The following is a 25,148-nucleotide window of genomic DNA, read 5'->3' as shown; positions in this document are numbered from 1 at the left end:
AGGGATGAATGGCCAGCAGAGGGCAGCAGAGCAGTTGTTAGAAGCAACTGTTAGAAATAGTTTTTTTTCAATTACATTTAATGTAAGTTTTGTGGACTCAAAAGAAAAAGAAAGTTCTAAATACTCATAAAAATGAATTTGATTGAACTAATTTGTTTAAATTTACCCTACTCAAACCAATTAATTATTTTGAGCGTTAAGGTTTATAGTGCAGTGTAAAATGAATAAGGTTATAAAGTATGGAAGTTCTCAATTTCACTTTCTCATTTTCATGTTAGCTTTATTGATTTATTCTTGATTTATTCTAAGTTTATTCATTTTCTATTAACCACACGGCACGATTACCACAGATATACAACAAGTATCCCACAAAAGTTATTTCTAATACCAAATACTCAAAGAAAATGATGACAACAGAAAGAACTCCAAGGATGAATAATAAACATCTCATTTATTATATATATATACTCTTGCAGGACGACAGTTTCTTACATCAGGAGAGGCATCATCAACTGAACCTTTGGTTACACAGAGTTACAGACTCAAAAATAAAAGATCAACATTGTGCATTTAAAAAAAAAAAAAGTGTAAAATCCAAGTACCCTATTGTCAGACACACTACTAGTTTTGGAAAAACAAATCCTTCAAATGGCTAAAGAATGGAAAATAACACGTGTATAAAATCTGAATACAACATATTGCACTTGAGTTAGGTGACAGTGCTTTAAACAGCGACAGACAAAACACTCAACAATAAACTAAACAAGAAAACAAGTGTCTCCTTTTTAGCGTAAACAAATATCTCATCCCCGATGTCTGGAGTTTTGGCGCTGCCGGGATCACACGTCCCGTCTCATCCAGTGTGACGCGTTTACAGTAAATGAGCCACTGACAGTTCGTGGCAGAGTATAACTCACATTTTGGTGAACATTGCAGAATAATAAAAGTGGCAAATTAGTTGTTGTCTAGTACATAAAACAACAAAATCATCCGACGAACGAGTAAAATAACTTAAATGTACCAATTAAAATGAACTCTTCACTTTAGTAAAGAAAAAAATGTGAAGCAAGTTCAAAAAATTAAAACAAATACCTTTTTTTCAGCATTTAAACATTTATACAAGGTCGAAATCGGTTATAAAAGAAAAGTGATAAAGTTTCAATATATATATATTAAATGATCATAGAAAAAATAAAAATATATAAGAATATGCGAGGTTTGTACAATGTTTGGCAATACACTTTTTGCTAACTTGAAGATAAAATTACAACAGTAGCTTTTAAGTCCTTCAGACGTGAGTGGAAAATGAACTAGTTGTTCTAATGACACGGTTCATGATACAAAATAAACGCATCAAAGCATCTTCCATCGATGTTGAGCAGATATCTAGCACTGAACCTGCTGTTAAATGAATGAAGTGGTATCTGAATGCCATTTCAAGTGATGTTCTTAAATCATGTATAAAGACACTGATGAATCTGTCTGTGTGTGTGTTGTTAGTCTCAGTTTAATGGATCTTTGGCTTTGCGCTGCTTTCCCTTCAGCATCATGTGATTCTTGTGCATTTATCTGATTATGCCTCCAGAAAATGTTTCTTTGTGTATCACCTACAAAAATAAAAAGCTAAAATACTTGGTGTGGAGCTGGATGCGAGTCTGATGCAGGAGCTCATGTGGTGGAGGAATCGACGTACGGAAGGAACTTGGTGAGTTTGTTGGGTGAGCCGACGTTCAGACACTCGGAATCTTCGCTAATCCTGAAGAAAAGCTCCTGCTCTTTCTTCTTCAGGGTCAGTTCATCCTCCAGAACCTGAGGGAGGAAGCAGCCATCAATCAGACTTTGACTCCACAGCGCTTCCAGTAATCGGCTGAGATTTTGCCGATAACTGACTATTAAGGACTCTCATTACTGTAAAAACAATGATATATTATTTAAATAGTTTTTTTTGTTGTTTGCATAATTGTAGAATTTGTTGTATTAACCTATTAAGTTAAGTTGATATAATTTGTGTAATAAAAAGATCAATTATTGAGTAAAATTGCTCCACATTACTGTTAGAGATGCACTGATATAGCCGATTATTCAGAGTGATATCTGCTGATACCAAGTTTGTGGATTTTGCCTTTTATACCTCCTTTTAAACGAATGACAGTTTCATTATAATTAATCATTATATTTTTAATTATTGTATTTTGAAAGAAATGCAAATAAAAACTTTATTCTCTCCAACTTGTTTCAGCGTAACTGGTATCAGTTATAAACAAACACACTACTCAAATTAATATTAACACATTAACTAAATTCTGAAGATTAATTTAATATTTATTAACTTTGTGAATGTTATTAATTCATATAATTACTACTAATATTGAACATCAAACTGGTTTCTTGGCATTTTCTTTATACAAAGCCCAAATTCAGTGCATTTTCCTGCTCTCTTTTGATTGACAGGATATATCGTTAAAAAAAGTTAAAATATTTTTCTTTTTGTTCATCTTTAATTGGAGTACAGAAAACTTTTATAATATAATATAATATAATATAATATAATATAATATAATATAATATAATATAATATAATATAATATAATATAATATAATATAATATAATATAATAATGCAGTCTGATTAAACCTACAAGCCTTCATTTTGTAAACACCATTAGACCAACAATGTTAAATGACCAGTGTTTTTTTGACCATTAACCACATGATCCCTTAATTGTAAACTTTTGTATTCACTCCAGAACAGACGGGTCTAATCTTCAAACACTCTTCAGCTACATTTCCCTTATTTGAATGGCAAAATATGATTGAAATTTAAACTGCACTATTATCGTGGTTAACTCAAATAATTGTGATTAAATAAAAAAAAAGACAATCACACAATTAATCATAGACTGTAAAAAAAGATGGACGACGCGACGCCGCTTCCTTCCATTGTATTGAACTGAAGCCAAAATGGGCTGATGAATGGGCGCTGACACGTTACGCAATACGTCAAAAAAAAAAGTTTGGAGCCTGGGCATGCGCAGAAGGAATCGTCAGTGGAGCCGGAGGCGGAGTCGCGATATCAAACTTCCGCCCAGACGACTGCGTCATCATTCATGTATTTTAAATAGACTATAAAAATTATACACAATTTAAAAGTCTACATATAAAATAATAGGCTATTCTGTTTCTAGAGCAATAATATTTTTGAAACAGCAAATTCAGTAGATAAAATCAATATAATATGCCACTAGAATCAACTCTAAATCGTCAGAAACGGTCCTGCCATTTTAAATCAAGTTCAACTAACGTTACAGGAGATCGATTGCTGTAATTACAGTAGGCTATCATTAGTTTTGTCCTGCTAATTATTATTTTATACCCATAAAAATAATAAGTAACTGCCAGATAACGATCACCTGCTTTTTCCCGACATGGTTAACATTAGTTGTGTTATCTTAACTAATAACATTTATTAATTAGCTTATAACGCCACATTTAATGTTACAGAAAAATGTTCAGTGATCCGTCAGATCCTGTAGGTCGGTTAGTACAGTTTGCTGCTGAACAACTCATTTTGTTGGTGTTAAATAACAAAGAAATCGAAAATTAACAGTTAGTTAATACATCTTCAATCTTCCCTCGAAGCTCCGACAGTCCTCAGACAAGCTGTCAATCAACTTCGAATCATGACGACACGCCCCGTTTTTATACCATCAAATTGCTAGCTAAAATCTAAATCATCACAAAAACGAACAATTGAATATATATCACTACCTTAAATGACCAAAACCATCTTTCAGAAAGTTTTATTTGAAGCAGAATTTATTTTTAAGTTTTCACTGAAGTCTCATTCGACTGCATTGAGAGGGCGGGGTTTATGACCTGTACTGCATCCAGCCTCCAGGGGGCGATCAAAGAGCCCGCAGCTTCACTTTTCAGAACGTATGAGACACACCCGCAATTAATTGAAAATCATGACAAGCCAAATATTAAAACAGAAAACAGCTATTTTTACTCTGTTTTCCATCAAATAAGTGCAGCCAGCCATGGTGAACATAAGCGACTCAAATATGTTTCCACCCCCAAACTTTTGAATGTTCAATTTAAGTTGGTTTTATTTTTATTTATTTTTAGATTTCGGGTGAATTACGAACCAGAGTTTTCAGACATTCAGTTTTCAGTGTCCAAAAGAGTAAGAGGGTAAGTAAAAGTGAACTCCAGACCTTCTTCCTGGGCTTGAGGTGTTCTCTCCACTCCTTCAGCTGCTGGTTGTGTTGCTCATCCAGTGACTTCAGACGCTGCGTTTCATTTTCTATTAGCAGGTGACATTTCTCATTCTGCAGAAGACATTCACACAGTCAGACATGATTCAATGCACTCTGTGAAAAATGAACTATTCACACAAAAACGCCTCAAAAACTAGCATAATGATGCAGGGCGTCCTGAGTGGGACTCGTGGTGCCCTGTGTGTACGTCACCTGCAGCTGCTGCAGTTCTCTGCTGTTCCCCTCACACTGGTTAATCATCTCCCTCATCTGGTTCTCATGTTTCTGCTGCTGGTGCAATCGCTCGGCCTTCTGCCTCTTCTCCTCCAGCCTGGTGAACTGAACACGAGAGAGAAGCCTCAGAAAGGAGGACGCGCACACGGACCGTCAGAGAACGAGAGGTCACAGAGACACGCTTTACCTGCTTGATCTTTTCACGGTCTTCCGCTGAGCTTCCGGTGGAGTTAATTTTCAGGCTCTTCTTGAACATGACCATTCGTGTTTTGCCTTCGCTGCGCTGGATCTTGGGCAGCCTGTTCTTCTCCTGCTGCTGTCGAGCTTTGAGGAGCTCAATCATGCGCTGGTTGTAGCACTGCATCTGCTCCTGTTCCTGAAACACCACATACCATCCAGACATGGGTCAGTGTCAGAGCACTAATGTACAGTACCCTCTTTCACCAACAGGGGGCAGAAGCCCATTCCACACACTTCCATTGAAAAAAATGTGTCACTTTTACCCAATGTCTTTGAACCAGGAACTGCTAATGCCAGGCTAAAGTGTGTGTCACATTTTTTTAAAAAAAAGTAAACTGCAAAACTAATCTATATAGTATGGAAGCTTGTTTCTGTCATGGAATAAAAAAACAATAAAAAAAGATAGTGACTTTTTATCTCTTTTTTTTTTCTTTGCAATATCAAGTTTATATCCTGAAATTCTAAGAAACAAAATTGTGAGCTATAAAAGGGGTTGTGGGGGGGATTAAGAATTGCGAATTGCGAGTTATAAACTGAGTGAGAATTTTGAGTTATAAACTCAGAGTTGCAAGAAAAAAGTCAAAACTGCAAGCTAAAAACTCAGTATTACAAGAAAAAAAATCAGAATTGCGAGTTATAAACTCAGGATTACAGGAAACAAGTAAGAATTGCGAGTTATAAACTCAGAATTACAAGAAAAAAGTCAGAATTGCGAGCTATAAACTCGGAATTACAAGAAAAATGTCAGAATAGAGAGTTATAAACTTGGAATTACAAGAACAAAAGTCAGAATTGCGAGTTATAATATCGGAATTACAAGAAAAAAAGTCAGAATAGCAAGCTATAATCTCGAAATTACAAGAAAAGTCAGAATTGCCAGTTATAAACTTGGAATTACAAGAAAAAAGTCAGAATTGTGAGCTATAATCTTGGAATTACAAGAAAAAAAGTCAGAATTGCCAGTTATAATCTTGGAATTACAAGAAAAAAGTCAGAATTGCCAGTTATAAACTTGGAATTACAAGAAAAAAAGTCAGAATAGCGAGCTATAATCTTGGAATTACAAGAAAAAAGTCAGAATAGCCAATTATAAACTTGGAATTACAAGAACAAAAGTCAGAATTGCGAGCTATAATCTTGGAATTACAAGAAAAAAAGTCAGAATAGCGAGCTATAATCTTGGAATTACAAGAAAAAAGTCAGAATAGCCAATTATAAACTTGGAATTACAAGAACAAAAGTCAGAATTGCGAGCTATAATCTTTGAATTACAAGAAAAAAAGTCAGAATTGCCAGTTATAATCTTGGAATTACAAGAAAAAAGTCAGAATTGCCAGTTATAAACTTGGAATTACAAGAAAAAAAGTCAGAATTGCGAGCTATAATCTTGGAATTACAAGAAAAAAGTCAGAATAGCCAATTATAAACTTGGAATTACAAGAAAAAGTGTCAGAATAGCGAGCTATAATCTTGGAATTACAAGAAAAAAGTCAGAATAGCCAATTATAAACTCGGAATTACAAGAAAAGTCAGAATAGCGAGCTATAATCTTGGAATTACAAGAAAAAAGTCAGAATAGCCAATTATAAACTCGGAATTACAAGAAAAGTCAGAATAGCGAGCTATAATCTTGGAATTACAAGAAAAAAGTCAGAATAGCAAACTATAATCTCGGAATTACAAGAAAAGTCAGAATAGCGAGTTATAAACTTGGAATTACAAGAAAAAAGTCAGAATTGCCAGTTATAAACTTGGAATTACAAGAACAAAAGTCAGAATTGCGAGTTATAATATCGGAATTACAAGAAAAAAGTCAGAATTGCGAGTTATAAACTCGGAATTACAAGAAAAAAAGTCAGAATAGAAAGCTATAATCTCGAAATTACAAGAAAAATCAGAATTGCCAGTTATAAACTTGGAATTACAAGAAAAAAGTCAGAATTGTGAGCTATAATCTTGGAATTACAAGAAAAAAAGTCAGAATAGCGAGCTATAATCTTGGAATTACAAGAAAAAAGTCAGAATAGCCAATTATAAACTCGGAATTACAAGAAAAGTCAGAATAGCGAGCTATAATCTTGGAATTACAAGAAAAAAGTCAGAATAGCAAACTATAATCTCGGAATTACAAGAAAAGTCAGAATAGCGAGTTATAAACTTGAAATTACAAGAAAAAGTCAGAATTGCCAGTTATAAACTTGGAATTACAAGAACAAAAGTCAGAATTGCGAGTTATAATATCGGAATTACAAGAAAAAAGTCAGAATTGCGAGTTATAAACTCGGAATTACAAGAAAATTCAGAATAGCAAGCTATAATCTCGAAATTACAAGAAAAGTCAGAATTGCCAGTTATAAACTTGGAATTACAAGAAAAAAGTCAGAATTGTGAGCTATAATCTTGGAATTACAAGAAAAAAAGTCAGAATTGCCAGTTATAAACTTGGAATTACAAGAAAAAAAGTCAGAATTGCCAGTTATAAACTTGGAATTACAAGAAAAAAGTCAGAATTGCCAGTTATAAACTTGGAATTACAAGAAAAAAAGTCAGAATAGCCAATTATAAACTTGGAATTACAAGACAAAAGTCAGAATAGCAAGCTATAATCTCGAAATTACAAGAAAAGTCAGAATTGCCAGTTATAAACTTGGAATTACAAGAAAAAAGTCAGAATAGCAAGCTATAATCTCGAAATTACAAGAAAAGTCAGAATTGCCAGTTATAAACTTGGAATTACAAGAAAAAAGTCAGAATTGTGAGCTATAATCTTGGAATTACAAGAAAAAAAGTCAGAATTGCCAGTTATAATCTTGGAATTACAAGAAAAAAGTCAGAATTGCCAGTTATAAACTTGGAATTACAAGAAAAAAAGTCAGAATAGCCAATTATAAACTTGGAATTACAAGAAAAAAGTCAGAATAGCGAGCTATAATCTTGGAATTACAAGAAAAAAGTCAGAATAGCCAATTATAAACTCGGAATTACAAGAAAAAAAGTCAGAATAGCAAGCTATAATCTCGGAATTACAAGAAAAGTCAGAATAGCGAGTTATAATCTTGGAATTACAAGAAAAAAGTCAGAATTGCCAGTTATAAACTTGGAATTACAAGAACAAAAGTCAGAACTGAGTTATAAACTCGGAATGGACCCTTTTTTAACGGACTGATATGACGAGTTTTAAACTCACAGGTGTGAGAAAAAAAAAGACAATTCTGAGTTTAGAACTCACAATTCTGACTTATTTTTCTAGGAATTATGATTTTATATCCCATAATTGTGAGATAAAAAGTTGCAATTAACTTTTTTATTTTTTTTTTATTTCAATGGCAGAAACAAGCTTCCAAAACCTGGACATGGTACAAAGGTACAAATGCTTTTTGACCAAAAAATAAATAAATAAAAAAAGCATGTTTTTTTTTTTGTTTTTTTTCTTGTATTTGTAATAACTGAGAAGGATTTTGAAAAATCATTAATATTCAGGCCAATTTGCAAATTAATCCTTTAGACCAGGGGTACTCAAGCTCAGAGGCCAAGACGGCCGCATTTCAACCAAATGAAACATGAAGGGCCACAAATTATAACTTGAATTGTAAGATTTTTTTTAGGCCTACTTAAGACAATATTTGTAGTTTTACAGTTTATTTACAAAAAGTGCAGTTTATTATCTAGCTAAGTCTTAATAGTATGGTGTCCTTTTTGAAGTGTCACTGCACATGATAAATGGCATTTTAAAAAAGGATTAATAGCTTGTCTGGCTGTATTCTTAATGTACAAATGTATAAAGAGAAACAAGAACTGATGAAAAGAAATCCTTATTCATTTGAAATGTCTGCATTGTTTTCACAAGAAATTTGAACTTTTTTATAGTCTTTTTATACTCCATTGCACCTTTTTAACACTTTTTATAACACCTATTTATAATCAGAGAGTAAATGTTTTATTATTTGTATTATTATTACCTAAATTATAATTTGGTCAGAATCCAATTTTTTTTTTTTTTATGTTCAATCAATCACAATCTCATGAATTACCTAACTATAACCAACGTTGTAAACATGATAAATAAGATATTCTCCGTGAGCTCAATGATGTGACGTAATGGGAGCGCTCTCTGCTTGCTTTCTGTTAATAACACATTGACATTAAGAATAAAAGGTTTGTTTTTCATGCTGCAAAGTTTGAGGAATGTCACCTGCATTTCATCATGGAAAAATAAGGTTACTTTGTTTTTTACTTGCGCACACAGTCTCGAGCCTTTGATGGCGTTCACGAACACAAGTGCTCGACACATGCGCACTAGAGAGATTCATGCTTGTCTAGTCTTTTTAGCTCAAATAGTTACAATAAAATGTCTTTGTACTTGTTTAAAATTAGAGTTGCTGGTATCTTTTAATCCCCTCAAACGAGCGCTCTTCAACACGGTCGGCTATTGTGTTTTTTGTTACTCTTGTTCTGTCTTCTCCGTTTCTTTTCAGACTGAAACAACAGCCCGTTTCGGTGCTGACACCTTGTGGACAAACTAAATTAGTGCAAAAACTATTCAATGTGCGCTTGCAAAGTGCCTTCAGTTTATATTGTTCTTTGCTGTTAGAAAAACTGTGCTGCGCATGTACACTAAACGCGTTCTCTGCTGATGATTACAGCGTCACACGCACTGTACGCCTACCCTAGTGTACGTGTAAAAAAACTAAGTAATATTCACGCTAATTTTGAACGCAAATTATAATAAAAATACATTTATATGTAGCATGATGCGGGACACAAATTTAATGCTGACGGGCCGGATGCGGCCCGCGAGCCGCCTGTTGAGTACCCCTGCTTTAGACTGATACATGAACAAGTTCAAGTTAGTTTTAGTTGTAGTTCAGTTTTAGAATGTATGTATTTCCAGCTAGTAGAGCCTCAGGTATATATTATTTCTACTGTATACTATTATAGTTTTTATGAATATTCTGAATATTCTTATGATATTCCGAATCATATCTTTAGTTTTCTTTTTTTTTTAGGCCTGGACAACACAATTTTAAATTTTATGATATTTCCAGGTTTTCTATGACCATGGGAACCCTGAAACTTTAATACTCCCATTAAAATCGACAAAACTGTCCGCACAGGAAGTGCAAATGTTCCCCATTCCTGTCTGTCGCACTGTCCACTGCAGTGGAAAAGTAGTAAGAATGAAGAATTATTCACACACTAAAAGACTTCAGTGTAAGCAGACCTTCTCGTGTTTCTTGAGGAGCTGGTGTCTCTGCAGGAAATACTGGTCCTTCAGCTGCTGTTTGAGGAGCTGGTGTCTCTCGTGCAAGTTCTTCTCTTCCATGTCCCAAATAGTGGACTCTCGTTCTGACAGATGAAAAGAGCACTTGGGTTGTAAACATAAAATCTTAAACATGGAAGTCATATTCTCAATCATTTTCATACTAATCAAAATAGTCTGCGTGCATTTATACCTCTAAGCAGAGCTTGTTTTTTGAGGAGGCACTGACGCTCCGTCTCTGAGATTTCCCGCTTATTTTCAGAAATGATGCTCTTCAGAGTCGAGTCAAGATGATCCCTCTGATCTGCAAGGAACTTCTCTTCCTGTACAAAGAAGAGCCGGAAAGTATAATACTGAAAACTTTTTAACACAAAGAGATGCTGATGCTCTTTCCAGTAATCATGTTTTGCTTGCAAACTTCAAGGCCAATGGACAAGGCTGATTAAACATTGGTCAATTCCTACTATATGAATTGGGCATTGAAATGGATAATTGTTTTTGATAAAAGGTTAAAATTGCTCAAACGTGTAGATGTGTTTTTCTTCAGAGAGCCACGTCTTAAACAAACCTCATTTAATTTCATCTGTTGAAAGTTGCTCATTTTGACCTTCAGACTGTCTTTCCTCTGACTCCTGGGCAGCTTCTCCACTTCTTGTTTGACCTGAGACCAAATGAAGAAAAGAGTGTTTTATTTCAAACTTGAGAATATAAAACAAATCGAAATGTTCAGTAGGAACATTAAAGCGGCCATTAAGTAAGTTAATAATAAAATTTTTTTGATTCAATCAAAAACCTACTTTAGCTCAATAATAATTAGAGCTGCTGTAAAGCCAAAACAATCTGTCAATTAATTGTCCTATTATCACTGTGAAGCTGCTTTGAAACAATTTTATTCAAAACTCAACCTGCATAAAAATCAACCATATTGTTTCTAGATGAACATACAAAAAATGATTATTAGATTAAAATTAGTAAAGTTCTAGAATATTATTCACATCAAAATATATGAATTCATTTATTTCATAACTACAATGAAAATGTATTTAATTACCAATAACATATTAATTTGTTATTTACAGGTTAGTGAAACAAAAGAAGTTTAGTAAATCATTGACATTGAGTGTGAATTAAGTGTACATTTTGGGGCCACTGTAAGAGCTTAAAAATATATAACTCATTCACCTCTTTCTTCTTGTGTTTCATCTGGTCCATGAACTTGTTGTAGGCTTTTTCTTGTTCAGCACGAATGCGTTTACCCTCGTCCCGCAGCCGTACGGTGTGCTCCATCTCCATTCTCTCTATGGTCTGTTTCTGCTGTTTCTCCAGGGTCTCCAGCTCCGTGTCGAAGTATTTTTTCTTGGCCTGTGAGCACAGCCGCAGACCAATATATCAGCACTATTTATTAACATTTTACATAAGTGCATAAAGAGTGTAATATTACAAGAACGAGAAAGCCCCTATTCCTAATACCGCCTGCAAGTGACTAGTATTTGACAATTGCAAGTATCAAAACATGCCTCAAGGCTGTTGGCGATTTAACTAACAGTAACACATTACTAACACACTGTTCCTCAATTAAAGAGCACAAGAAGGTATACAAGTTGAGCATTAAAGCCTAAAGTATACTTCACTTTTTATGCATACGCGAGGGTCAGCGTACACTGCGCGTGACTTGAATTTCGTCATCGGAAGAGTGTGCACATACTCTACGAGCACCGCCGGATTTTTGTACCCGCAAGTCGCATATGCAATTTTTTTTTTTTTGCAGTAATCAGTTTATACACAAGGTGGCAGTCATGCCCTGCGGACGTAGATTCACAAGGTAGTCGAAAAAAAACTGCATAAACAGCACCGACAGAACGCATGCAAGCTACAGCGACAATGGAGGCCTACATATACGAGAGATTGCGTGAAGAGGTTAGAAAGTACCATCATCTGTACAACTCTAGCATGAAACAATACATTACAAGTAGGGATGTCCCGATCACGTTTTTTTGCCCTCAAGTCCGAGTCATTTGATTTTGAGTATCTACCGATACAGAGTCCCGATCCGATACTTCTATAATACATAAAAAAGAATAAAGAAGAGCGAAAAAACTGATCCAGGATCCAGGAACAGTGCTTTTCAGGTTTTTCAGGTATCTAACAGTAGTTTTCACATACAGAAAATGGATAAAGTAATCAAACATAAAATAACACTGCATATTATCTTTACTGTATAAAATAAATAAAGATTAATCATTATTGAAGTTACAAAAACTATTCAGTCAAGAGCAGTGAGTGATTTCTTTGTTATTTGTTGTTTGATTTAACATTAAAAACAGGCAGCAGGAATAGTTTTTTTCCCTTTAAGACATGCACGATCCAGTACATACTGCTCCACATGCGCTGTCTTTCTCGACTAATATACGTTCACTTAAGACATAACTGACTATGTTTGCTAGGATACTCAACAAGACGGGCATGTTGACATAATTTTTGTATGAATTTGGCCGCTGAAGCGCAAGACTTGAAAGAGAACTGGCGCTGACTGGAATAAGCGTGTGTGCGCTTCGGATGAGCGCACACAAATCTTCTCACAGCGTGCGAGATTCTCTTTCGCGTCTTGTTCTTGAAGGTTTAAATCAGCAAGGCTTAAATGAGTTAGTTTAAACACAGATAGCAATGTGTGCTGTTCAGGTCTCACCCGGGTGATGACGGCGACTGGACATTAGAGCAGACGGCACTCGCAGTTAACAGTTTACAAAGAGTGACTGTTTTGTCCACGCTTTTTGATTAACGTTATCCTTGTTGTAACGTTTTGCACATCAATCGACTGAAACATACATTATCTGAACTCTGTCTGTCTGTTTTCCACGTTGCCATTTTAAACAAACCATATTAACCAATAGATGCGTCGTCATTCGAGATGGACCGGGTGCAAGTGCGTACCGAACCGTAAGTGGAGAAATGTTGCACCCCTAATACATATATATCCGAGTCCTGATCGGGAGGTAACGTCCGATTCCGATCGAGTCTGAAACCACGTGATCGGGCCTGATTTCCGATCACGTGATCGGATCTGGACATCCCTAATTACAAGATTATTACAAGATATTTACATGGGTTGTAACTCGTGGCGAGAGTTTGATCAAAACTGCACATGCGTCATACGCCTGTGTATGCGTACGAGTCAAGTGAAGTATACTTTGCAAGGCTGTGCGTTCGACTAAAAACGAAGTATACTTTGGGCTTAAAGGCACAATATGTAATTGTTTGCCACTAGAGGTCGCTTATTCAAAAAAAAAAAAAAAGCGTAGCTTGATGAATCATGGGAGGTGTTGTCTTCATGTCTACAGCCAGGGGAAAAGAATCCGATGGGACTCGGGCAGAAATAATATTCATGGTTGAGCAAATGAATTAAAGATTTATTAACGTCACTGTAGTATGAAGCAGAGCAGGGCTGAGTGCTGTGAAAGGAGAAACGAGGCTGCTGGAGCGACTGCTAATGAGAGACGAGCGCGACACACGTCTCGAGAACTTTTATTATGCCACAGCCACTGCTTTTGCTTCTTCCAGTCAAGTGTATGTGGGGTAAAGCAGCGCTGTTTATCATATTAGTTACGATTGCGTGTTGAAAGCATAGACTGTAAAAAAAAAAAAGATGTATGACGCAACGCCCTTCCTTCCATTGTAATGAACTGAACGTAAAACGTATGACGATGGGCGTTGACATGTTACGCAATAACGTCAGCCTGGGCATTCCTGGGCCTGGGCATGCGCAGAAGGAATCGTCAGTGGAGCCCGGAGGCGGAGGCGCGGTATCCAACTTCCGCCCAGACGACTGCGTCATTAGATCAGATCACCTATTTGTTTTATTATCTGTTGTTTATTATATTTTTCTTTTTCTCCTTGCTTTTTCATTTGGCTTAAACGATGGCTTCATTACATCTGGCAAAGAGGAATTTACATCTATTTGAATGTTTATTAATGTACATTGTCCGTTTTCAAATAAATTACTAGTGATAACTACAATATATTGGGATAGGTCAAAACAACATATCGTAACTGATGTATTTTAAATATATAAATTATACACAATATAAAATTCTACCTGTAAAATAATATTTTGTTTCTAGAGCAATAATATTTTTGAAACAGCGAATTCTCAATAATATGCCACTAGAAACAACTCTAAAATGTCAGAAATGGTCCTGTCATTTTAAATAAAGTTGAACTAACGTTACAGGAGATCGATTGCTGTAGACCAGTGGTCGCCAACCCGTCGATCGCGATCGATCTTTATCACTGTTCCAGTAGCTCGCGAAAATAACAGAAATATCTCCAGTCTTTGTACTGTATTTTTGTATTTATTTTATTTTTGGGAGCTACTGGGACAGACAGATGAAGGTAAATAGCCCACATCATTTCTGAGTCTGTAAACGGCCGTTAACAAGAGGCCAGAGACGCTGAAGACGGACGCAAAGAGGAGACAATTCTGTAGCAGGCAGATCAGCTCACTGTTCACGATGCTAAAAATATAGGAAGAAAATATAAATATTGAATTTGGGTGAGGGCTTATAAGAATGCATCTTTAAAAGGAGATCAGTCTTCAGAAAGATTTCGATGGCAATGGCATTTTATTTTCCTCTTACCTTAGAATATAGTAGCTAATTATTAGCGCATTTCAGTATTGTTTACAGCGGTAACCAAGGAAACACTGTATTACTGCTGCTCCATAAGCGCCACCTGCTGTTGAATTTACGTTTTTGTTTCATGCTTTTTTGTGTATGTAGCATAATTGTAAATTACAGTTTCACAAAGATTAAGTCAGACTGTTCTGTTTCTGCTTTAAATCCAGAAATTAAATCTAATTAAAACAAAAAAAAAATAACTGCTCATGCAACGTGAGTAGTATCTTTGTTTGGATTGTGATCAAAAAGCAGTGGTTCCCAATTTGAAATTGATTTTTGTTTATTATAATAATATTAATAATGAATATCTGTATCAGAATCGGCCAATTTGCTTGTAAAAATAAATAAATAAATAAATAAATCAGAATCTACATTGGCCATGAAAAAAATACTAAATACAATCTGGGCTGTCTTTTTCTATCAAGTAGATCTTGTCTTTCAAAAAGGTCGAGGTCAGGGATCTTGGGCTTAAAAAGGTTGGTGACCACTGCTGTAGACAGTGCTCTATAATTAATTACAGTAGGCTATCATTAGTTTTGTCCTGCTAATTATTATTTTATACCCATAAAAATAATTAGTAACTGCCAGATAACGATCACCTGCTTTTTCCCATCATGGTTAACGTTAGGCGTGTTATCTTAACTAATAACATTTATTAATTGGCTTATAAAGCACACATGTAACGTTACCGAGAAATACTCAGTGATCCGTCAGATCCTGTAGGTCAGTTAGTACAGTTTACTGCTGAACAACTCATTTTGTCAGAGTCAAATAACACAGAAATTGAAAATTAACAGTTAGTTATATATCTTCAATCCCCCCTCAAAGCTCCGACAGTCCTCAGAGAAGCTGTCAATCAACTGTGAATCATGACAACACGCCCCATTTCTATAGCATCAAATTGTTAGCTAAAATCAAACTTATCACAAAAATGCACAACTGAATATATATCAGAGTGATAACTACCTTAAATGAGAAAAAACATCTTTCGGAAAATTTTATTGGAAGTGTCATTTATTTTTTATTTTGACTCAAGTCCCGTTCGTTTACACGGAGAGGGCGGGGTTTATGACCTGTACTGCATCTAGCCACCAGGGGGGGCGATCAAAGAGCACGCTGCTTCACTTTTCAGGACGCATGAGGCACACCCGGTTGAAAGTTGTTATAGTGCTACTCTGCGTTCGTTCGCCGGCTGCTATGAGACACTTGTTGCCCACTGAAGTAAGCTAGATCGATATAGTCATGGTAAAACATGGTACTCGCAGTAAATCAAGAAAACAAGATTTAAACACTGTTGAGCTAACAAGATTAGTTTTCTGTCGATGAATGTATCCAAACAGTTGTTCCCTTGTCTAATAAAACACATAATATAATAAAGTCTTTGGTGTTTCCATGGTTTCTACAAAATAAAACCGTAAATCTAAGATAACGCGGGTATGATGTTATTGATAAGCGACGCACGGACATGGTCCGAGTCCTAATTAAAATGGCTTATTTCACTGGATTTAAACATTCTTGGAAACATTCTGAATAATGTAAGTACAAAACAAAATATATATATATATATATATATTTTGTTAAGTCAACAAAATATATGTGTTTTTTTTTTGTTTTTTTTAATATTTTAAATCTAAAAATCTTACATATTGTGCCTTTAACTCAAACCCCTCTTTTTAAAAAAAAAAAACTGAGTGATCTGCTGAGTTGAGCTACCACATGACTTAAAGGACTCCCGCTTACATCACTAGCTCTTGCTTATATGGGCGTTCTAACGCCCTGACCTGAGGCCGTCGCCCCCTGGTGACCAGGAAGATAATTGCAAATTAACTATAATCAGCCAGTAACAGTGAAAACACGCTGGAACTGTTACACTGTGATTAATCAACAAGGGGAAGTATGGTGATATCGATTAGTTATTTTTTCATCATCACTTGTGATGTCTTAACTGTGTCTAATTGAAGTTAAACTGACTGCACAATAACAAACATGCAGTATGTTTTGCGTAAAGCTGCATTAGCCACTTTCTGCTGAGAGAAAGATGAAGGCCACTGCTGTGGGTGGTGGAGATCAATGACACTTACATTCATCTCCTGGTCGAATCTGCGCTGCATCTGTTCCCGCTGATCTTTCAGCTTCAAGTTGAGCACGGCCTGAGCGCGATGCTGCTCTTTCTGCAGCAGACGCAGATCTCGAAGCTCCTGACGCCTATGTGTATGAATGAAAGCAGACATTTACATAAACCAGTGGTCTCAAACTCACAGCTCCAAGCAGCCTCAACTCACCTGCTTGGAAGTTTCTAGTAATCCTAAAGAATTAATGTTTTTAATTAGGGTTGGAGCTAAACTCTACTGGACCTCCAGGAATTGAGTTTGAGACCACTAACATAAACATTTAAGGAATCATTCAAGATTTTTGTAATTTGCAATTTCCAAAATCCTTTGACTTTCTTTACATAAAAGATATTTTTTTGTTTTGTTGTTGTTTTTCGTACACACAATGGAAGTCAATGGGCATTACCAACATTCTTCAAAACATCTTCTTTTGTGTTCAGGGTGAGTAAATGATGACTCAATTTTCATTTCTGGGTGGACTATCCCTTTAAGCTAAACATGTGAAGTCTCCCGCCAACCAAAGAATGTCTAGAATGCAGCAATAGTCTGTTCTTCCACTGTCACGGCCCACAGACAGCACTACAGAGGATTCATGGGAAAAACGCCCCCACCTCATTCATTGCATGACTTCACTGACAGCCAAAGACCAGAGGAATGTTCCACAAAGATATTTTATGTAGGGGTAGATTTCAAGCTTGTCAAAAACACGTCCCAGTCATATTTCATCACGAAACCAAAAGACATAAATAAATTACATTTGGCTTAAGGAAGGCTAAATCTATTATTAAGAAGATTGAGTTCTTATTTTGATTTTGGGGTAAAATATGACTGGCCAAGTGAAGCTGTGCTCATGCAAGGGCACTATCCCATCACTAGATGGCAGAAGTGGCATTGTTTATTGGTGCAGACGTGTGCAGTGTGTGTTGTGGGAAACACTCAGTATATAATCTACTACCACCAGCTGAGGTGTTTCAAGAGAAAAGGCTAGATTGAAAAGTTCACAAGAATTCAGATGATAGATCTGTTAAAGGGAGATTTGAACTCTTGATTTGTCCTTTAAAAGCGGCCCACTTCCTCTGGCTGTACACAAAGCTTCCCTTGTGTATTAATGTCCCATTGGGAAAGGACAAGGTCTTGGACCAGAGACCTAAAATAGTCTGTTTACTCAGCCGTGATTTAAGATCAAGTAGGAAAAGCTTTTTCCTCTTAAAAGGTTAGTTCACCAAAAATAAAAAAAATAAAAGGTCATCATTTACTCACCCTCATGTCGTCCCAAACCTGTAAGACTTTCGTTAATTTTCGAAACACTAATGAAGATATTTTAAAGAGATTTCTGTCCTTCCATTGACAGCTACGCAACTACCTATTTGACTTTTATTCACATATAAACATTTATCATCACTCACATCAGATACGGTAAACAGAAGCTCAAGCATGTTTGCTTGACGTGGGAACCAATGAGGTTCATTCTTGTGTGTTACGCATCACATTTGAGCTTCTGTTAAGAACCAATGAGGTTCATTCTTGTGTGCTGCGCAGCGCATTTGAGCTTTCTCAAGAACCAATGAGGTTTGATCTCACGTGTCAAGCAAGTCAATGTTTATATCTGAATGAATGCATGTTCATCATATAAAGCGATCATGCCAACTAAACCGCCTGATTTAGTTCATATGGATTCATATTAGTTTTACAATCTCTTTTTGAAGGGACAAAGTGTGTGGACTGTCAAATCTCTCAGATTTCATTAAAAATATCTTCATTTGTGTTCTGAAGATGAACACAAGTCTTCCAAGTAATTGATGAATTTTTTATTTTTTTGTAAAGAGCTTGATTAAAGAGAGTGATGGCGCAGACTTGCCTGAGGAACCTCATTTCCTCGTCTTTCTTCTCATCATCCGTGATGATTTTGGAGGTGGTGATGCTCACCTCGACACCATCAACCAAGAACTTACGGGTGCGTTTGAGCGTCTTCTTGGAGTCCTGTTAAAAAAATAAATAAATTAATGGAAATGAACCTATCTTCTATCGCCGTACAATCCTTCACGCAATCATCTGGATCAACATGCACATTCCCAAATTACTATATATCCTAATTATTGTTAATATGTAATTCATTATTTCCAGGAGCTCATTGCATTTACCTTCAATTAAACTGCTAACAGTGATTGTAAATTAAATTGCCTAAATTATTACTTTGCATGCATGATTATATGTGCATTTCTGAAACCACATACATTGGACAGTCACCTCCGATACCAGATTCTCTAAATTGTGATGTTGACATGCATTCCCTGTAAAGCTGCTTTGAAACGATATGCATCATGAAAAGCCATAAAATGTGAATTGAAAAGAAAAAAAAGTGAGAAACTAAGAAACAGAAACTGTGATGGGTGTGGTAGCAAGATTTAAGGGAACTGTGGATGGGAGTTTTACAGAAGACGACATTGGAAGGAACTAGGACTGAGAGAACTAGAAGCAAAATGAATGGGTGGACTGGAGAAAGAAAGAAGAAATGAGAAACAGAGACAGACGGTATGAACAGGAAGCCGTAAGATTGCTGTTATCCTGTAAAGCCAGTTCTGACAGGAAGTGTCAGCAGTTCATGAGCAGAACGTGAACATGTAGAGCAGATTGAGAGATCATGAGGGTGAATCTCACAGAACGTATCCATTGTGGCAAACAGACTGTAACTTACTTAAACTAATATAAGAGTCAAATATTTGGACGCGTTGTACTTTCAGTGCCTTAAGCCACTGAATTCATTTAATTTATTCAGACACTGCTGAAATCATATTTTATTGAATCTTGTTATATAAATGTCGTCACTTGTCAGCAAACAACACTAAGACCTGTGTGTATTTAACGCAGCTGAGTACACAGTCACATCCTCTGTCGGCCACGAGTTTTTACGCCGTACACTTGAAAATGAGTCTGTTGCGAGTCGAACCCTGCTGTTTGAAGCTGAACGTGCTAATCTCGCCCATCCTTTGATGTGGTTTTGCTGCAGTAAAGCCACAGGTCTCGATACTATGCAGTGTGCATGCACAAGTATTTGCTCAAATCATTGTTGAACTTTTTTGATTCTGCAGCATCAAAACTAAAAGACAAGAGAGAGTTAAACTTCTGAATCATGCTGGAAAAACGTCAGACATGAGAAATGAGGCTGTTCTCTGGTGCCCTAAACAAAGAACAGAACGCCAGCGATGGCCGACCCAACAATCATCACATAGTGACTGATGCACAATACTGAATGGATCAGAGACAAAGAGCATTTGGGAGAAATGGATGGAAAATCTGACATGAGCGTCACAGACGTGCTGCTTGAAATATGCAACAAATGAATGACTTCATTTAAAGAAATGTTCCGGGTTCAAAACCAGTTCTGGGAATGGCAGATACACTCCCAGTGACAGTCTATGGGGCTACAAAAATGTTCATGTACTGTATCTAGATGATTTAGACAACTTTACAGCTCAAATAGTATATTTTTTTATGAGATGAGACATAATGATTTTCATATTATAACATCTAGCATACCAAAGATGTAGAACTAGAAATCATGTTGCTGGCACGTCTTTATTTGGCATTAGAGTTGAATACAACACCATTCAAAAGTTTGGGGTCAAAAGTCTTTTATGTTCACCAAGGCTGCATTCATTTGATCAAAATACAGTAAATGGGTCAGTGACGTGACGGGTCATTTTTTTTTTTATGTCCAAAGGCCTTAATAACTAAAAAAACAAAGATATGACATCCAAAGTATGTAAGGTGGTAGAACTAGATCTCTTTTATTGAATCCCAAAGGTTTTAATTATATTTTGCAAAAGGTATTTTAAGGATTTTGAAGTCTCAAAAGGTCATTCAGCTTAACCGTCCAAAAGCCAATACAGCCATAATACATAATTTGTGATTAAAATATCTTAAAATGTAATAAAAGTTTTTATTATTATTATTATTATTATTATTATTCTGGCATAATTTTATAACATCATATACCAACAAAGTGCAAAATGCTATTAAAATAATGTGTAAAAGTTGTTGCTTTGTTATGAGAAAGAATGTCCGGAAAAATTTATTTCATTGATGTCATTCGGAGTAACCAATATAAAGAGACCATTTTGGATCAAGTCATGCGGTCAGTATCATGTGACATCATTTAGACACCTGCAAAGGACCACATGGTCATGAAGCAAAGTAACTATCTCTCTTTAACTATTTGAAAAATTTCACTTGCTCATACGCAAGTGAAAACATCAGGTCATTCGGTGCAACCACTATAAAACATGGAAAATGTTGTAATATTTTAAAAACTTGTACTAAATCTAAAATGTTTTGCTAGCTAGATATCAGCCTGTTAGCATTTTTTGAAAATATCGTCATTCAGTATAACCAGAAGTGACAAAAATTTTGGTTAAACCGAATTACTTTTTTGGTAAAAATGTTGTCCATCTTGTAAAAAAAAGACAAAAGCAGTGTTAATTGATTATTAAAACCACATAATCTCATTATTAACACTTGATAAAACTTCAAAAACGTACACTTTTAAAAACCTTATTCGTCAATGACCCAAATACATTAATTTTGGGAAATAATAATTACAATTCAAATTAACCAATTCATTTTAAAATGTAAATTATTTCTGTTGATGGAAAAGCTGAATTTTCAGAGGTATGTTTACCCCAGGCAGTACTTTATGTTAACCATCACAAAATGTAAACTATATTATCAGCCATATATTAAAAGTTGGATATATAGTACATTCTTTACCCGCATTCATACAGTAAACTCACATAAAGCGATTTATACATTGTAGCAAATCTCAACTGTGTCATTGTTTAAATCATTGCAAAATGTAAACTATATTATCACAGAGCTCTATATACAAAGTTGGATATATAGCATATCCAAATTCATCCGCATGCATGCAGTTTACTCAAACATCTCAACTGAGCTTGTATCGTCGCAAAAATGAGCATACATTCTCACCCAGCTCTAATCTGCTGAATGTGATTAAACGGCATGAAGATGTTGTTAAAATACTATAAACATTAACATGACTTTGGAATAATGTGTATTATCAAAAGCACTACACAAATAAGTTTGACTTTACTACTTTAGCAGGCTTCAGGGATACCTGGAAACACTTCCTTTGTTTGGCAAGATTTTGCTTTGTTAAACCTATAAAATAAAAATTACAGCTTAAATTGTAGGGTTGTCAAAAAATTACAGGGCTGTCGCTTGGCCAAGCTCTTTTCCAAGGACTTTCCCCAAGATACTTTGGAAAGCAATCTATAAATCTAAAATTGTCCGTTCCATCTTTTAAGAACTACTTATAGTTTTTATTTTTTTAGTGAATCTTCGTAATTGTGACCATGCTAATCAAAGTCCAACACATTTCTGGTTTGGTGCTAATGAAGGGGTACTTGAGCCATTCTGATGGGGCTTTGGAGATACACAAGACATCAAAGGTTCAGATGCACACTTTAAATATATATACATCCCTCCACCTAACAGTACAGAGAGAGTTCAGGCACGATGCAGTAAGGGATATTTGGATGGGAGAGGTTTCTGGTGGTGTCTGCAGACAGGCTCGGCTCTGTTTGACAAGGTCCACACCCTGTTTGAGCTCTGTACCTTCACTGTACTACTGTGTGTGCAACCCGCCCAAAGCTGCGCCACGTTCCAGAACGTTTCACTAGCTCTCATAAGAAGGGCTCTGTTCTACTGTGGCCCAACTGAGTAGAGACAGTAAACAGAGGACCACACAGTGAATGAGAGCGGAAGTGAGAGTATTAGTGTCATTAGTGTTGAATGCAGCACTCCAGACTAACATTTAAGAGCAGTGTCACCTGTACCACCCCTTTCTACAGATGGTTTCTATGGTTTGCTTGAATAAGAAGAGGGTTGGGTTTTGAGGCAGTAACAATCATTAAACTAGAAATGTAAATTTTCTGAAGTAAATGTGAGTGGTGCTTGCTGTGGCAAAACTCAGCACTAGGCAGACGCGAAACCAGAGCCAAACCATAAATCTGTATAATGTTCTGACCATATTCATGATGTTATACGGTTGCTAGGGTGCTCTAAATGGTTGTTAGGGACAATACATACAAATGCATAAAGCCTGCTGACAGCTGGAGTCAAAAGACTCCACCAACATGTCTCTACAATATTCTGATACTGAGATACGGCTTATTCATTTCATTACACACGTTGCTAGGGTGCCCTAAATGGTTGCTGGGGTGTGGCTAGACAGTTGCCAGGGTGATATGTGAAGAATACTTTCCAGTCTGAGTCAAAAGAGCCAAACTCCTTGTCTCTACAATGTTCTGATCCAGTGATATTCCTCTCATCCTTTTCAATAGAAATCTATGGAGTGGTTGCTAGGGTGTTGCTATGAAGATTTTAGGTCATTACTTATTGGCTGATAAGATCAACTGAGTGTGAGAGAGAGTTCAAGAATGAGAGAGAGAGAGAAAGTGTTCCTAAGACCCTGCATGTATGTGTGTGTGTTTGTATGTGTGAATTTTACAGTTGAGATTCAAATTCACGAACATTTGTCAATGTAAGTCTATGGGATTTTTTTGCCTGCTTTTTCATCCACTGTGCAAACATCGTTAGTCTGATCACTTACAAAAATCACAGCACATCTCTCCTGAATAAGCCGGTCGATTTGACACCTCATTCATGGGTCTACGACAAACGGTGCAGGAAGAGTTACGTGCTAAAGTTTTGTCCAGAAGAATAATAATAAGTATGAAAGAAAACAATAATGACGCCTTGTATTTAAAAAGTACAGTTGCTGATAATATTACAAGTTTTGTCTCTTGGAAATGCACATTTAAGCATTGAGTTTGAGTAATGATCCAGATGTAAATTTACTTAACAACAGTTTCTGTTTTTAGTTTAAACCGGTGTCGTGTAAACACCCCCCCGAGTGTGTGTAAAGATGTTTTCATATAAATCGGGCATATCGTCCAGTAATCTCTATTAAAACATAGTGATCACCCAGGACTTGATACTAAATTTTTCAGTGCGTCTAATGCCACCCACACACTACATGAATTCAGCCCTGATTTTCCACTCGAGTTAATGGAGGTCACCGGCAAAAGCCAAAATTTGAAGAAAAATCAGTGCTTGCTTGCATGAGTGACGATTGCAGTGTTTGAATGATCGAATCAGCGTCATGTAAACACATCTTAAACAAAGACTTACCCATAAAGTGATGGTGCCCAAGTCCTTGTTGACAGACATATGACCTGACATGTTCAGGCTGATGTCCATGTTTTCACTACCCACATCGGAGTATCGTTTTGATAATCTGCCATTTGTGTGAGGAACCAAGCTTTCTGCATCCTCACCACCCAAAGAGGACCTGTCGCTCACCACAGACACACGATTGTCCGGCTCTTTGGACTCGGTTTGATCCAGCATGGTACATGGTTGCTGGTTAGGCATTACTCCACTGTGAGCTTCTTTATCCGGTTCCTCTGGTTTCTCTGACACCGCTGAGGGCTGGTCCATGGTGTCAGAAGAAGATTCTGATGACTCTGAAGGATCTGCTGTCCTCAGTAAAGGAAGCTCTGGTTCAGAGCTCTCGACCACTTTGGTGTCCTCTTCAGAGGTGGGCGAGCTTTTTCCATCCTCAATGCCGGAGTCGGAGCTGGAGGCCTTGCCTGATGCCTCGCTCTCAGGTTTGTCATGATCTTCCTCTGGAAACTCGCTGAGATTGTCCTCCTGCTCTTTCAAAGGAGTTTCGGTGGGCACGAGGGTCCTGAGCTCCTCCTCAATCACCATTTGAGTTTCAGTGTGAGGTGTGTCTTGGGGATGGTCCCCATATAAACTGGTCTCACTGGTTTCTGATGGGTCCTTGACCGGAGCCTAGAAAAAACACAGACAGAATGAGGCTTATATGACAATTTTATTTACTTCCTTCAAAATAAACCACTCTGTCAGACCCAGTGAGAAAAATACTGTATCATCGGTCATACATGTAGGCCAGACATCACAGGTTTATATTTGGACAGAGTAAACCAGCAACGCTATGGCTGTTTTTATAAAAAAAGAAAGTCTCTAGTGCCTGTACTAAAATTGACCGAGAAAACACAGAGATGATGCACAGCTGTTAAGAAAGGCGCTAAAGTTGGCAGCAGGCCAGAGGCACAACCGCAGGCCTTCACCCTTATAACTGTTTCCTTAAATAAAGCACAGGACAATTAGTCCCTCTTTTTGTTAACTCTAAAGAAATGTGGATGGCGTCTTTTGTTTCATTTTTATGTGGTTGAAGGCCAGATGACAAGTGGAAGAGGAAGTATATTAGGAGTTATTTTTAAACACTCGTACCATTGTGCCATTCCACCACAACAGCCTACAAT

At 36.4% G+C, this 25,148-nt stretch overlaps 1 protein-coding gene across 1 annotated transcript in view; it reads right to left on the bottom strand.

The window, feature by feature from the left end:
- Nucleotides 1–333: 333 nt before the first annotated feature.
- Nucleotides 334–25,148, bottom strand: part of stk10 (serine/threonine kinase 10) — a 67,521-nt gene continuing 42,706 nt past the window's right edge. Inside the window, exons 9-19 of the mRNA XM_067376377.1 lie at nucleotides 23,989–24,654; nucleotides 18,635–18,756; nucleotides 16,747–16,870; nucleotides 11,175–11,354; nucleotides 10,561–10,653; nucleotides 10,186–10,315; nucleotides 9,954–10,078; nucleotides 4,680–4,868; nucleotides 4,472–4,597; nucleotides 4,217–4,330; nucleotides 334–1,809 (exon numbers count right to left, since the gene is read on the bottom strand). Of these exons, the coding sequence (XP_067232478.1) occupies nucleotides 1,669–1,809; nucleotides 4,217–4,330; nucleotides 4,472–4,597; nucleotides 4,680–4,868; nucleotides 9,954–10,078; nucleotides 10,186–10,315; nucleotides 10,561–10,653; nucleotides 11,175–11,354; nucleotides 16,747–16,870; nucleotides 18,635–18,756; nucleotides 23,989–24,654 (2,010 nt within the window). The 3' untranslated portion in view covers nucleotides 334–1,668. The remainder of the gene's footprint in view (nucleotides 1,810–4,216; nucleotides 4,331–4,471; nucleotides 4,598–4,679; nucleotides 4,869–9,953; nucleotides 10,079–10,185; nucleotides 10,316–10,560; nucleotides 10,654–11,174; nucleotides 11,355–16,746; nucleotides 16,871–18,634; nucleotides 18,757–23,988; nucleotides 24,655–25,148) is intronic.

Source organism: Chanodichthys erythropterus, chromosome 22, assembly GCF_024489055.1.
Source record: "Chanodichthys erythropterus isolate Z2021 chromosome 22, ASM2448905v1, whole genome shotgun sequence".
Lineage (NCBI taxonomy): Eukaryota > Metazoa > Chordata > Actinopteri > Cypriniformes > Xenocyprididae > Chanodichthys > Chanodichthys erythropterus.
Note: the sequence above shows the minus strand (reverse complement) of the source record. Positions and strands in the feature narration are given on the sequence as shown.